The sequence below is a fragment of the Passer domesticus genome, chromosome 33, assembly GCF_036417665.1.
Source record: "Passer domesticus isolate bPasDom1 chromosome 33, bPasDom1.hap1, whole genome shotgun sequence".
NCBI lineage: Eukaryota > Metazoa > Chordata > Aves > Passeriformes > Passeridae > Passer > Passer domesticus.
The window spans coordinates 2387994-2400529 of NC_087506.1; the positions used below are offsets into that span (position 1 = coordinate 2387994).

At 57.4% G+C, this 12536-nt stretch overlaps 1 protein-coding gene across 1 annotated transcript; it reads right to left on the reverse strand.

Moving 5' to 3' along the window:
- Positions 1-4184: 4184 nt before the first annotated feature.
- LOC135288473 (maestro heat-like repeat-containing protein family member 1) lies at positions 4185-8576 on the reverse strand. Its single transcript, XM_064401862.1, has 12 exons — positions 8008-8576; positions 7685-7749; positions 7250-7582; positions 6916-7064; positions 6487-6658; positions 6099-6283; positions 5879-6016; positions 5484-5598; positions 5174-5311; positions 4775-4951; positions 4495-4650; positions 4185-4334 (listed from the first exon to the last, which is right to left on the reverse strand). Exons 1-12 carry the CDS (start codon positions 8123-8125, stop codon positions 4185-4187), a joined length of 1896 nt encoding a protein of 631 aa, XP_064257932.1. The 5' UTR covers positions 8126-8576.
- Positions 8577-12536: the final 3960 nt, after the last annotated feature.

Sequence of the window (12536 nt, forward strand, 5' to 3'; positions counted from 1 at the left end):
CTGATGTCTCCCCAAGATTTCGCCACAAACCGAGGTTTGAAAAGAACCTGCCCAGCTGCAGAATCAGCACCTATACCTGAATATAATTGCAAGTCCTCCTTTCATCTCTCTAACCATGCTGCCGGGGACTCATCCTTTCTTTGATGCTCACTCAAAGCTTTTCCCATATTTTGCCCTCTGGGCACTGCCTGCCAAATTCCTCGAATAATTGTCCACCAAAGATCACTCATATTCTGCTTATGTCCCACATCCTGGTTATTCCAATTTGGATCCTGCACAGGCCATTTCTGATCACCCCGCTCTGGTCCCTGATGTTCTCTGTCCCAAATCCGCATCCCTGCCTGTCAGATCATCTCTCTTTCTTCTCTGGTAAACAAAATTCCTAGGATAGACTGCAACTCCACCCAGGTATATGTGTTTGGTGCCAAAACCTCATCCAACTATTTTGCCACTCCAACGGGGTCCTCTGCATCTCGCCCATCTCCTTCTTAGACTCCCTGACATCCCCTGTATTTATGGGAGCACTCACATAACTAATAGGTGGTCCCTGTCCTGCATTTGCCATTGGAACCCCTCTAAGTGGGTAACAATCGATTTTCCCTTTCTTCCCCCTCATCTCCATCATTCTCCTCCCCTTGCCTCCCCCTGCCTCTGGTGCTGTGTGCCACTGGTTCCTCTTGAATAAGAGGTGCCTTTGGATTCACAGGGGGACCCTCAGACACTCGAGGCTGAGCTAGCTGCTTAGGTTGTCCATAGGGGGGTGGGAGATGATTCAATGGGTCTCACGGCTCCTGCCTGTTCCTTTTGACCGCTTGCTCTTTGCTTAATAAAGGATACAACGGGTAACCCTTACCTTCTTGCTTCTGAACAACAAACCCACTTCTCCCCTCAGGGATCTGTAAGGCAGCATACTCACTCTCTTCCTGATTAACAGGCTCTTTGGAATTCACATCTATATTTAGAGCCTGGCAAATCCAATCCTCAAATGATCCAAACTTAGGCCAATAGAAATTATTTTTCTGGATCATTTCCTTTGTCTATTCAAACATACAATACTTAATCATTTTCTGCTTACTTTTTCCCCTTCGGGATTCTCATTCATCTTAAAACTGTATCATCATCCCCAGCGGGCTGTCTTGAGGAATGCTCTCTTCTTGAGAATTTCCTTCACTGTCCTCAGATCCTCCAAATTCCTGCGAATTTTTCACACAATCCGCAGCCCCTGGGTTTAGGCACTTACTTTTTCCCTGACTTATCCCTTGCGGCACCAAACTCCAGTAGCAGGAGAATCTTGGTTTCTCACACTCATCCCGTGGTTCCACTGCCTCACTTACTCCTCTGTCACACTACCTTCTCAAACTACTTGTTCTACACCTATTTATTTTTCTCTCTTTCTCAATCTATTTCCACTTCTCTTTATTAATTTTCTCCTTCTTTCTCAATCTATTTCTACCTTCCTTTCTTCATTTATTTTACACTTTTCTGGTTACCTCTTCTCACTATTTCATCACATACTAAACCTCTAGCTATCAACTCTTCAAAGCAAATTGAACTAATTCAAACACTCTTCTTCTTAGTCTCCTTACTGAGTCACTCTCTGCTGCTCAAGGACCTTCCCACAGGTTCTTGGACCAGGGACTCCCTTCCTTCCTTGGTCAATCCCTCCCAGGGCCTCCCTTGTTCACTCCTTCTTGCTTTCTTCCTTTCTCGGCCGGTCTCCTGGCGGAGATCTCGCAAACGCGGTACCGGCAGCTCCCACTCACTTTGGGGGTCCAAGGCTGCCCAACCCCTGTTTCAGATACTCCACACACACTCACACATGCACACAGCAGCCCCCCAGACCCAAAACCTCGTGATACTCACAGCCTCCTTTCCTCACGAGGGTCTTGGTGCACAAAGAAGTTTTATATGGGTACTCCCTTTCTCCTCTAAGCCGCCACTCTGATAGGAGCCTCATTTGCGCCCTCATAATAACTAATTTGCTTATGTGTTATTGTAATTAAGGCTCTCTTTTCCAAGGGAGACTGGTCTAGTCTCAGGACCACTTAAAAGTCTGGTGGTGGGGAGCTCCTTTCCCGAGGGCTACCCATCTCCCCGGGACTTGGAGAGCCTTCCTGGGTGTCGGCACCAAAATTGTTCTATTTGCCTTTCTTCAGCCCCTCTGGGCTCAGAGTTGCTGCTCTTCTGGCTCAATCCTGCCTAAAGCCAGAGAGCTCGGCCTCCCCCACGGCAACAGGAACAAGACTCGGCAAGCAGGCACTGGAGCTCAGTGCCTAAGGCTGAGGGGCCGCGGGCTCCAGTCTCGAGCACAGGGAGGGCACACGCCCAGCCCCACAACTCCTGGCCTCACAGCCCTGAAAGGCCGGGACCAGGGTTCCACACCTGATGCCAGGGGTTCCCTCCAAACGCCCACTGAGGAAGCGCCAGAGCAGCCAGCTGTCAGGAACAAGGCAGCTGCCAGGGGGCTGCTCATGGCCTCTGACACCCAATTGCTCAGGGCTTCCCAGTGCCCCAGCCCCTCAGGCTCTCCCCCAGCCCGGCCAAGCTGCCCGGCAGCAGCGCCGCAGCCCCACAGGAGCTCCAGAGGAGCCCCAGCCAGAGGCACCTGGGAGCCCTCAGCAATGCAGCCAGCAGCACACGGCCAGGAGGACACGGATGGCGCTTCCTGCCTGCCACAGGCCTTGTGGCCATCTCCAGGCACCGCTCCAGCAGGGATCCCTGCAGCGCCGGCCCTGCCCACCCGCTCTGCCGGCAGCACAAAGGCTTCAGCAGAACCACCACAGGCCAAGGGGCTTCTGGCCATTGTCCCTGCAGCACTGCACGCCTGGGCAGCTGGCTGAGTGCAAGCACCATTTTCCCCCTCCTCATCTATGCCCTGTGGATGCAGGGCAGCAAAAGAAACATCCTGGAGCCTGTGTATTATAACACATTCTATATTTACATAGAAAAAAAAATAAAAAGGAGAACATTCTAAAAGAAAAACAAAATTCCTGAGTACTCAGGTGGCTGCACCAAAAAGAGCCTCTGGGATCAATTGTCCACAGAGCTCCAGCAGCTCTGCCTGCTGAGATGTTACAGATGAGGCTGAGCCTTCCACACCCTGTGCAGCTGATCTTGCAGTCTCTGGAACTTGGATATCGGAGCCCGCTCTGCAGCCTTGAGAATGCACAATGTTTCAATTGCCACACTTTGGATGGCAATACTGATGTCATCTGTCATTTCTTCAAGGGCTGCAAGAGAAAGGAACAGAGCCACGGTCAGAAGCTGGACCTGCAGGGATGCGAGCAGAGTCCCCTGCCAGGGCCATCCCAGCCGGCTCTGGCCATGGCCAGGAGGGAGCAGGGACCAAGGGGATCAGCCTGAAGCTGCTGGCTATGGATCCTCCACATGGCCTTGAAATCTGTGTGTGCTCTGCCCAAACCAGCCGGGCAGTGATTGCAGCACCCCGTGCCAGTCCCTGCTGTCAGCCCGCTGCCCTCACTCACCAGTGTAGATCATCAGGAGCTCTCCTGGCTGCCCCCTCAGGAGCCGCCCGGCCACCCCTGTGAACACAGAGCCTGTCAGGGCGGCATCGGCACAGCTCCCTGCCAGCGGCGCTGCCAGCGCTGCGGCCACACGCCCTGCTGGCCCGGCAGGGCTCAGCCCGGGCCCTTGCCGCACGCTGCCGCCCAAGGGCACGGCTGCCAGAGGGCGGCAGCAGCGCCCGGGCCAGGCGGGGCTCCACGGCGCCGGGCCCGGATGGCGCTGCCGGGGCAGCGGGCGGGGCTGGGGCCGAGCTGCGGCGGGCCGGGGAGGGAGCCCGGCCTCGGGGCTCACCCATGAACCTGATGGCCGCCTCTCGCAGGGGCTCCTGGGGGCTCTCCAGGTAGCGCAGGGCCCGGCGCAGCTGCTCGGCCGCTCGGCTCGTGTCCTCTGCCAGCTGCAGAGAGCGGCAGCAGGGAAGGCTCGGCGCGGGCTCAGCCCCTGTGGCGGGCGCTCCCTGCGCCCAGCCCCGGCCTCCCCTGCCCGCACAGCCCTGAGGCGCGGCCAGCAGCCGCTGGCGCCGGGCTCCGCAGGGGGCAGAGGGCCGGCTGCTGCCCGGGGAGCCGCGGGGCCGCCCCGCAGCCCCGCCGCGCCGGGGCTCCATGGGCACCCGGCTCGGGCCCACAGCAGCCTGGAGAAGCCCCGCACACTGAGCACCGAGCTCAGGGGCCTTCTCCAGGCTGAGGCTGGGGATTCGAGGCCGTCCTTACCAAGACCTTGGCAAACGCCCACAGCTTCTCTGTCTCCACCAGCTTTTTTATATCCCTCCTCTGCAGGAACCCGGCCGCACAATGCAGCGTTTCCCGAGAAGCCTGGAGAGCAGCAGAGACCCAGAGATAGCCCCACAGCCCAGTGCACAGGACTCACATCCCTGTGCCACAGCCTGGAGGATGCTGTAGCTCGGGATGTGACCAGGGCAGCCGGCAGCCCAGCCCCCTGCCAGGGGGACAGCAGCAGCCCACGAGTCCTCACTTCTGCCACACGCTGATTCTTCTCATGACAGTGGAAGAAGAGTGCAGGAAGGCTCTGGCACACCACTGACTTCAGGGGCTTTTTTCCCTCCTCTACTACCAAATCCATCACCTTGAAGAAGAGGTCAAGGGAGAGCAGCTGCACATGGCTGTTTTCCTGAATGAAAGAAAAAAACCTCAGCGCCATCTACTCCAGGCCTACCTGAAGAGTACAAAAATCCACAGGGCACAAAGTTTCTGAGCAGCACCCAGTGCCCGAGGCTGGGGATACAAAGCCTTACGTGGTCGAAGAGCAGCAGGAGAGCCTCAGCCAGCTTCGGGGCAGTGGTGGTGGATACCAGCATGTCTTTGCTCTTGAGCAAATTAGTGAACACAGAGAGCGTCATGCCAACCAGCTCTCCATCTGCATCCCCCAGCAGCTCCAGAAGGCTTGGAGACAGAGTGCCCATTCTCCTGGCCTGTGTGGAACACAAGGCTGTGCTGGGAAGCCATGGACGGCTGCAGCGCCAGCACCAGCCTGGCACTGCAACCCCAGCCTGCTGCTGCAGGGCCCACAGGCCAAAGGCCTACCCCAAAGCACTGGGGCAGGTGAGGCAGGAGAGCTGGGAGCAGCTGCTGAAGCCCTGCCAGCCCATGGGGCTGCTTTCCACAGCGCAGCTTCAGCCGCTGCCCCTTCTCACCATCGAGGGATCCTTGCTGAGCACCATGAGGCCTCTGAGCGCCAGGCGACGCCTCTCCCTGCACTCGTTCCTCAGGTGCCTTGACATGATCTGCAGGATGCTGTCAGTACATTCCCTCAAGTCCAGGCACTCGAAGACCTGAAAGGCACAGGGCAGTGACAGGGCCCCCGGCCAGCAGCAGCCCAGAACCGCACAGGGCTGGGCCCAGGCAGCAGCACAGGGCACGGGCACCGTCCCAGGCAGCTGCGGCTACGAGAGGGCAGAGAGCTGGGAGGCAGCTCAGTGAGGCAGTGCTGGCCTTCAGGCTCACCTCCACAAGGAACGCCAGGCCGGGCAGATCCCAGTGTGGCTCCTCCCTGCTGAGCAGCCCAAGCAGGCGGAGAGCAATCCCAGAACACAAGGAGAGGGAGGCACGGCGCATCTCTCTGGAAGGGGAAAAAAGACACCAAGAGCCTGAGGTGGGGGGACCAAACCTCGCCCAGGACTGACTCACAGAGGTCTGGTCTTTGCCCAGCATCCCTGGAGAGGATGTAAGCGCTGTGGGAGGTGGCCCCTTCGGGGCACCCTCCTCTCCCAGCCTTTTCCAGTCTCCTTGGCCGTCCCTCGGTGACAAGGCCCTCTGGCCCATGACCACAGGGACTGTGTGGGGCACCCGGGCACAGGGCAGAAATGCTGAGGGCAGTGTGAAGGAGAAGGGGGTCTCACCTGGCCAGCAGACCCACGGCATAGTGCTGGGTGTGAGCAGTCAGCAGCGTGTCCCAGCCACACTTACGCTCCATAGCCATCACCTCATTGTCACACTGCAGTCGGCAGAGCAGAGCCTTCATGGCCTGCACTGCAAACCTGTGTGCAGAGCAAAGCCCAGGTCACACTGGGAGCACTGGCACTGGCCACAAGGGCAGGGGAAGGACAGGAGGACTGGGACCTGCTGGGCTTGCTGGGAAGGCGATTTTCCTCCTGGCACGCTCTCCAGAAGTTTTCAACTTCCTCTGGTGGCATCTGCTGCATGGTGATGACAACGTGGAAGAGCAGAGCCACAAACAGGCGGGAGGAATAAAGGATCATGGCCTCGTGGCATTGAGGCACACTGACCCAGATCACCAGAGTTGCCTGCAGAAGAAGCAGCCCAAGACAGCGCTCAGTGCCCTGGTGTCCATGGGGCAGGGCCCAAGGGCAGATGCTGGGGGAGCAGTGGGCCTGGTGTCCCCTGAGCCCTAGCCCAAGTTTCAGCCCAGCAACTGAGGCAGGGAGAGGATGGAGAGCTGCTGGAGAGGCAACCAGGTGGCAAGCAAAGGCCAGTTCCAGAAACTCACAGCCAGGGCAAAAACGTCCTTGTTGTCCAGGGCAAAAACGTCCTTGTTGTCCCCATCGGAGGTGCATGTGCTGTGCACAGGCCAATCCTCCATCACAAAGAGCAGTGTTGCCAGCACCTTCTCCATTGCTGGTCGTGATGAGCCTATGGCTCTCCACATCATTGCAGCAGCTCTGTGGGATTAGGGCTCTGTGTCAGGGGTGTCTCAGTCACAGTACCATGCCCTGTGCAGCTGTGGGGGCACAGGCGACAGAGCCCCAGTGCCCTGAGGGGCAGGGAGGGAGCATTGGCAGCAGGCTGGGCAAAGAGAGGGGCCCGAGGGTCCTGGAGCTCTCTGCCTGTCTGGCAGAGCCCATTGGACAGGCTGTGATGGGCCATGGGCTCTAAAGGCTGGTGAGCCCTGAGCTCTCAAGGCACGTGGGCCCCGTACCTGTCACACGTTGGGGCACAGTGCAGGAGGGTCAGCGCCATGTCAGCAGGGTGTTCCTCAGCCAGCCTCACAATGTCACTTTGCAGCCTGGCATCCACAGTGACGTGGGACATGAGACTCTGGTGGATGTTCTTCACCATGGCTGGCACCTGGAGGAGGCATGGGGAGGACTTGGAGCGCTGTCCAGGGGAGCAACTTCCCCAGGTTCCCCCCAAGAAATGCCTCCCTTCCCGTTACACTGTGCTGGCCTCAAAGGTTGAGGGGGCCCAGTGACCGAGGCTTGAGGGGACACACGTTCCTGGGAGGCCTCCAGCCCTGGCCCCAGTCTGCTTACCTGCTGCTGATAAGGAACAGTACTCTCCAGGAAAAAATCCACAGTGGAAGCACAAACCACAAGGGGAGTGAGCATGGCACCAGTATTTTTCAAGGCCTCAATCTCTTCATTGTCAGTGTTTGTTATGACTGCATCCTCAGTCACTGACGTGGGAAGATCCTGTGTCCACGTTTCAGTTCCTGAGGTGTCCAAGTCTTGCGAGAGCCCAGCTGAATCTGGGCTGACATCAGGCTCTGCCTGGAGCTGGGTCAGCCCCGAGTCAGGCTCAGCTGGGCCCTCAGCTGCTGTGGTGTTGGTCTCTCTACGGCAAATGCGCGGGAATTTTCGGAACATCTGCCAAAGAATAAAGGACAGGGAAGCCAGGAATGCTCCAAGCGTAGTGCTCGGCTGAGCAGGGAGAGCAGGCCCAGCCCAGGTGGGCATGGCTGCAGGTACCTGCGCTGTTCTGTGGAAGTGGCCACGGCTGGATTGCTGCTCTTGTGTGCGCTCCACGGCTGCATCTGGCAAAGAGCGAGCACAGCCAGAGCTGAGGGGCTGCGGGAGAGGCCGGAGAACACAGCCCAGCCCAGCGCTCCCCAGGCAGGGACAGCCCCGGGATGCCCCAGGGGGATGGAGCACGGCCACTGCGGGGTGTCTGCCTGGGCCCTCTTCCGTCCTGTCCATGGGTACGTCCCCAGGGGATGGGTGGGATGGGATTGGATGGGGCAGGGCCAAGCTGACTGGCACCATCAGCTCTGTGGCCCAGCTCTGTCACTCACCATCCTGCAATGGCTGGAAGTGCTTGGGCTCCTCAAGCCGTTTTTCTGGGACAGCTCCAGGGCCTTTGTTCTTTTTCCCCCTGAAGTCTTTAAATAGGCTGAGAAATGTGCCTGCCATTCCAGAATCTGGATTTGAGGGCACCTTAAAGAGGGGTGCCTTGTGAAATTTCTGAATCAGCAAGTCCTTCAGTTGTGCCTTGAAGGAACCTGAGACAGAGAAGCCTCAGGAAGATTACAGGACAGCAAGTCCTGCACTTTGTTCTCAAGGGCTCCTGCCACAAGGACAGGAAACACCTCTTAAATGGCTTTGGTCACTAAGTGCCAGGGTCTCGCCTCGAGTGTGCAGGCCAGAAGGATGGGAGATGCCTCAGAAAAGCTCTGAGTCACCAAGTCCCTGAGTCTGGCCTCGGAGGCACCGGCAAAAGAGAAGCCTCGGGAAGGCCACAGGCCACCAAGACCCGCAGTCTTGCCACGAGGACACCTGTAGGGATAACGCCTCGGAAAAGCTCCAGGTCAGACAGGAACGAGCGCTCCTCACGGCACCGCTCTGTCCCGTCCTGTCCTGTCGCGTGCTCCAAGCACTGTGGAGCGTTCTTGTCACCACAAGATCCAATGTCACCATGTGTCACAAAGGACACACTCCTCCATTCCATGCCACCGTGACCGTGCTGCAGCGTGTCACAAAGGAACCTTGCACACACTACCACCTGCCCTGGGGCCGCCCCCAGCCCACCCAAAGTGGCCCCGGTTGGAAGGAATCCCTGGCCCCAAGTGTCTAAGGCAGCCCGACAGGATCTTTAGGAAGGGCTCAGCCCATCAGCAAGCGCTGCCCTGCTCTGCGGGCTCAGGGCAGCAGAAGGAGCCCCCAGGGCTGCCGAGGCAGCCGCGCTGGCAAGGGCACGGGGCCTTCCACGGAAGCTGGCACGGCCTCCTTGGGACACGTCCCGGCTGCTGGCCATCCTAAACCCGCGGCTGTGACAGGCACAGGGAACGTGTGGGCCAGGGCACCAATGCTGCTCTGAGCCCTGGGGCCCGGGCAGCGCTGCCATCAGCAGGTGTGGCAGAGTCCCCGCCCAAGCAGAGCTGCCACCCCCCGAGCCCTGGCAGCGCTGCTGCCCCTCTCCTGCCCCAGAGACCTGTGCCCCGGGGGGCTTGTGTGCCACAGGGAGCCAAAGCCCACGTGCACTGGGGGCTGTGCTCCTCCCTGCAGGGGCTGTTGGCAGCAGCACCTGGAGCACTGCTGGCAACACTTTGTGTCTGTGAGAAGGCAGAAGCTGTTAGTCAGTCCTGAAATTATTTTTTTCCTAGTAGGGATTGCAGTGTGAAAAACAAGGTTCACTCTCCTCTAAAAAATTTAGAAGGTGTAATAAAGTACAATAAGACATAAAGACAAGAAAGCAAATATTTTTGACTGGATGCCTTTTGCCATTCAGCCTAGACTATCCCAGCTATTTTGAAAACACTCTTTGTATACCATTTCTATTGCATCTGCCTGTTAAATATTCACAAACAATTATGCATGTTGAACTTTTCTCCAAACCAGTTTCCATGTTTCAGGATCTGTTTAGCATGGCTCCTCCTCACGTCTGCCTTTTTAGAGCATGCGTATTCCTTGTTTGTGCTTTCAGTCCATTCTTATCATCACCTCCATTTACGGGCTTTTGTGGATACTGACAGCCTGGTCAGTGAGAAGGCCACATAAACTTTCCCAGGAATTGTTCTGGCGAGTTTTGAGAAGGCTGAGAGAAAGAATGAAAACAATCTTACGTCAGGTGTTTTGAACAGTTGTTTTCTGATAAGATGTTTACCAAAGAGCATCTTCTTAATTAGCCAGTGGTGACAGGGTGTTGGTTAAATGACCAGTCAGGTCCAGCTGTATCGGAACAGTGTATAAAAAGGAATGGCTTTCTAATAAACTCAGCATTAACCTGCTGAAGAGAGTTAATGTGTCACTTCACTTCGGTTCCTGACTCAACGGTGACAGGCTTTGGTCCACATTTTCTTCAGACCGTGAGTGCTGATAGTTGACATATCTGTAGCAGGTGTCCTCATCACATGTTCATGGGATGGTATCCCATGCAAGCAGGCATTTTAACACAAGCATACTACATCAGCTGTTTCTAAGTTTTAGTTAACAACAGAAATGAAAACGAGATCTTTATAGCAAAGTTCTTTTAACACCACACATTTAGAATCCATTTCAACATTTGAAAAGGCCAGTATTGTACTGTGTATATATAACAGCAGCAGCACCTGAACACCACCAGCTGCTGAATTTCACAGGACAGTCAGATTATACAGAGGCACTGCCATGTTTCCTTGTGTTCTGGGAAAAACGTCAGCTCAGTCTTTGATGTTCAATGCTCCAGCTGCTGCGTGTCTGACAGTGGTAGCTCATGTCCAAACACAACTGAGTGCCTGCTAAGCACGGCACTGGGGAGCCACAAACAGGGAAGTTCAGGCATCGCAATATATCAAGCTTCCAACAATCTCTTCTCCATTTCCAGATGCAAACATCAGCAAACACATGCTGGAAAAGTCAAATGAGTTCCATCATTGCCAGGATACAAATTTCACTACCGAAACCAAGCAAGGATTGCCCACAAAGCCTTTGGAAACACTTCCTGGATGAATTAATGTATCTCCCATGCAGGGCTGTAATAGCTGAACATCTGCAGTGCTGGAAGATTCCAGATAGAGTGGGAACAAGTCCACAAAATTTCTGTACAGTCTGAAATAGGGATGCAGGGCTGGACCAAAAGCTTTCCTGGGGGTGATGCTACTGAAATCCATTGCATAATGATGCCCAGAAATTAATCAAAGCAAACAGTACTCCATAGTATAAGGCCTATGGGGCAGGAATTTAATTTATTCGACACGGGAGTGAGGGGCTTTATTCTACCACAAATTCATTCTGGAATGAGACTCCCGATGCAGCCCCAGTGCTGCGGGGCGGCCCCGCGGCTCCCCGGGCAGCAGCCGGCCCTCTGCCCCCTGCGGAGCCCGGCGCCAGCGGCTGCTGGCCGCGCCTCAGGGCTGTGCGGGCAGGGGAGGCCGGGGCTGGGCGCAGGGAGCGCCCGCCACAGGGGCTGAGCCCGCGCCGAGCCTTCCCTGCTGCCGCTCTCTGCAGCTGGCAGAGGACACGAGCCGAGCGGCCGAGCAGCTGCGCCGGGCCCTGCGCTACCTGGAGAGCCCCCAGGAGCCCCTGCGAGAGGCGGCCATCAGGTTCATGGGTGAGCCCCGAGGCCGGGCTCCCTCCCCGGCCCGCCGCAGCTCGGCCCCAGCCCCGCCCGCTGCCCCGGCAGCGCCATCCGGGCCCGGCGCCGTGGAGCCCCGCCTGGCCCGGGCGCTGCTGCCGCCCTCTGGCAGCCGTGCCCTTGGGCGGCAGCGTGCGGCAAGGGCCCGGGCTGAGCCCTGCCGGGCCAGCAGGGCGTGTGGCCGCAGCGCTGGCAGCGCCGCTGGCAGGGAGCTGTGCCGCTGCCGCCCTGACAGGCTCTGTGTTCACAGGGGTGGCCGGGCGGCACCTGAGGGGGCAGCCAGGAGAGCTCCAGCTCCTCACTGAGAGTGAGTGAGGGCAGCGGGCTGACAGCGGGGCTGGCAGGGAGAGCTGCAGTGCCTGGGCAGGGAGCTGCCATCCCTGTCCTGGCTGCGGCAGGCTCGCTCCCTGTGTGCATGAGGGGTGGCATGGGCAGAGCACAGAGAGATTGCAGGGATGTGGGAGTGTGGATTCCTGGCCAGCTGATCCAGTTGACACCCCCTCTCTTGTGGCCATGGCCAGAGCTGGGTGGGATGGCCCTGGCAGGACGGTCTCCTAGGATTCCCACCGATCCAGGCTCTGACTGTGGCTCTGTTCCTGTCCCTTCCAGCCCTTCAAGCCCTGAGGAGAGATGACAGCCCTTCCCAGGCATACATGTTAGTTCAACAGATAGTCAGTGGGAGAGCTGCAGAACTGGCACAGAAGAACCAGAGTTTGTAGACGACCTGCAAATGCCATGGAAGATGAGACTGCCTTGAGACCAGAAGAGACCAGCTGGAGCTCCAGGCACCGCTGATGATTGGCACAGCTGAGCCTGTGGGAAACTTGCATGGCTTCAGCCCTCTCCCTGCTTATAGATAGCTCCCTCCCTCCAGACCTCAGACTCTGCCCATCCCTTCTTTTTCCCTCCATTCTCCCTCCCTGTTCACGGCTCTTTCCCTCTAGTCCTCAGATCTTGCCCTTCCCCTTTTCCCCCTCCCAGCTCAACCCTTTGCTTCGCCTTCCATGAATAAACAGTTTGGCTTCTTCACTTTGCCTGCATCCCTGTGGAGCTGCAGCAGAACAAATCCGGGGCCCTGGGACACACAGGCCCCTGCTGCCGTTCTCTGCCACGCCGTGTTTTGTGCACAGACCCAGAGGAACGAGGGCAGCTCAGGCTGGCACGGTCCCTGTGCTGAAGGTGCAGTTTCACAACCCTGTGCAGGTACAGATCCTGCTGAGCACACGGAAGGCCAGCAGTGGCACAAGGAGCCTGTGTGTCAGGAGCCAAGTC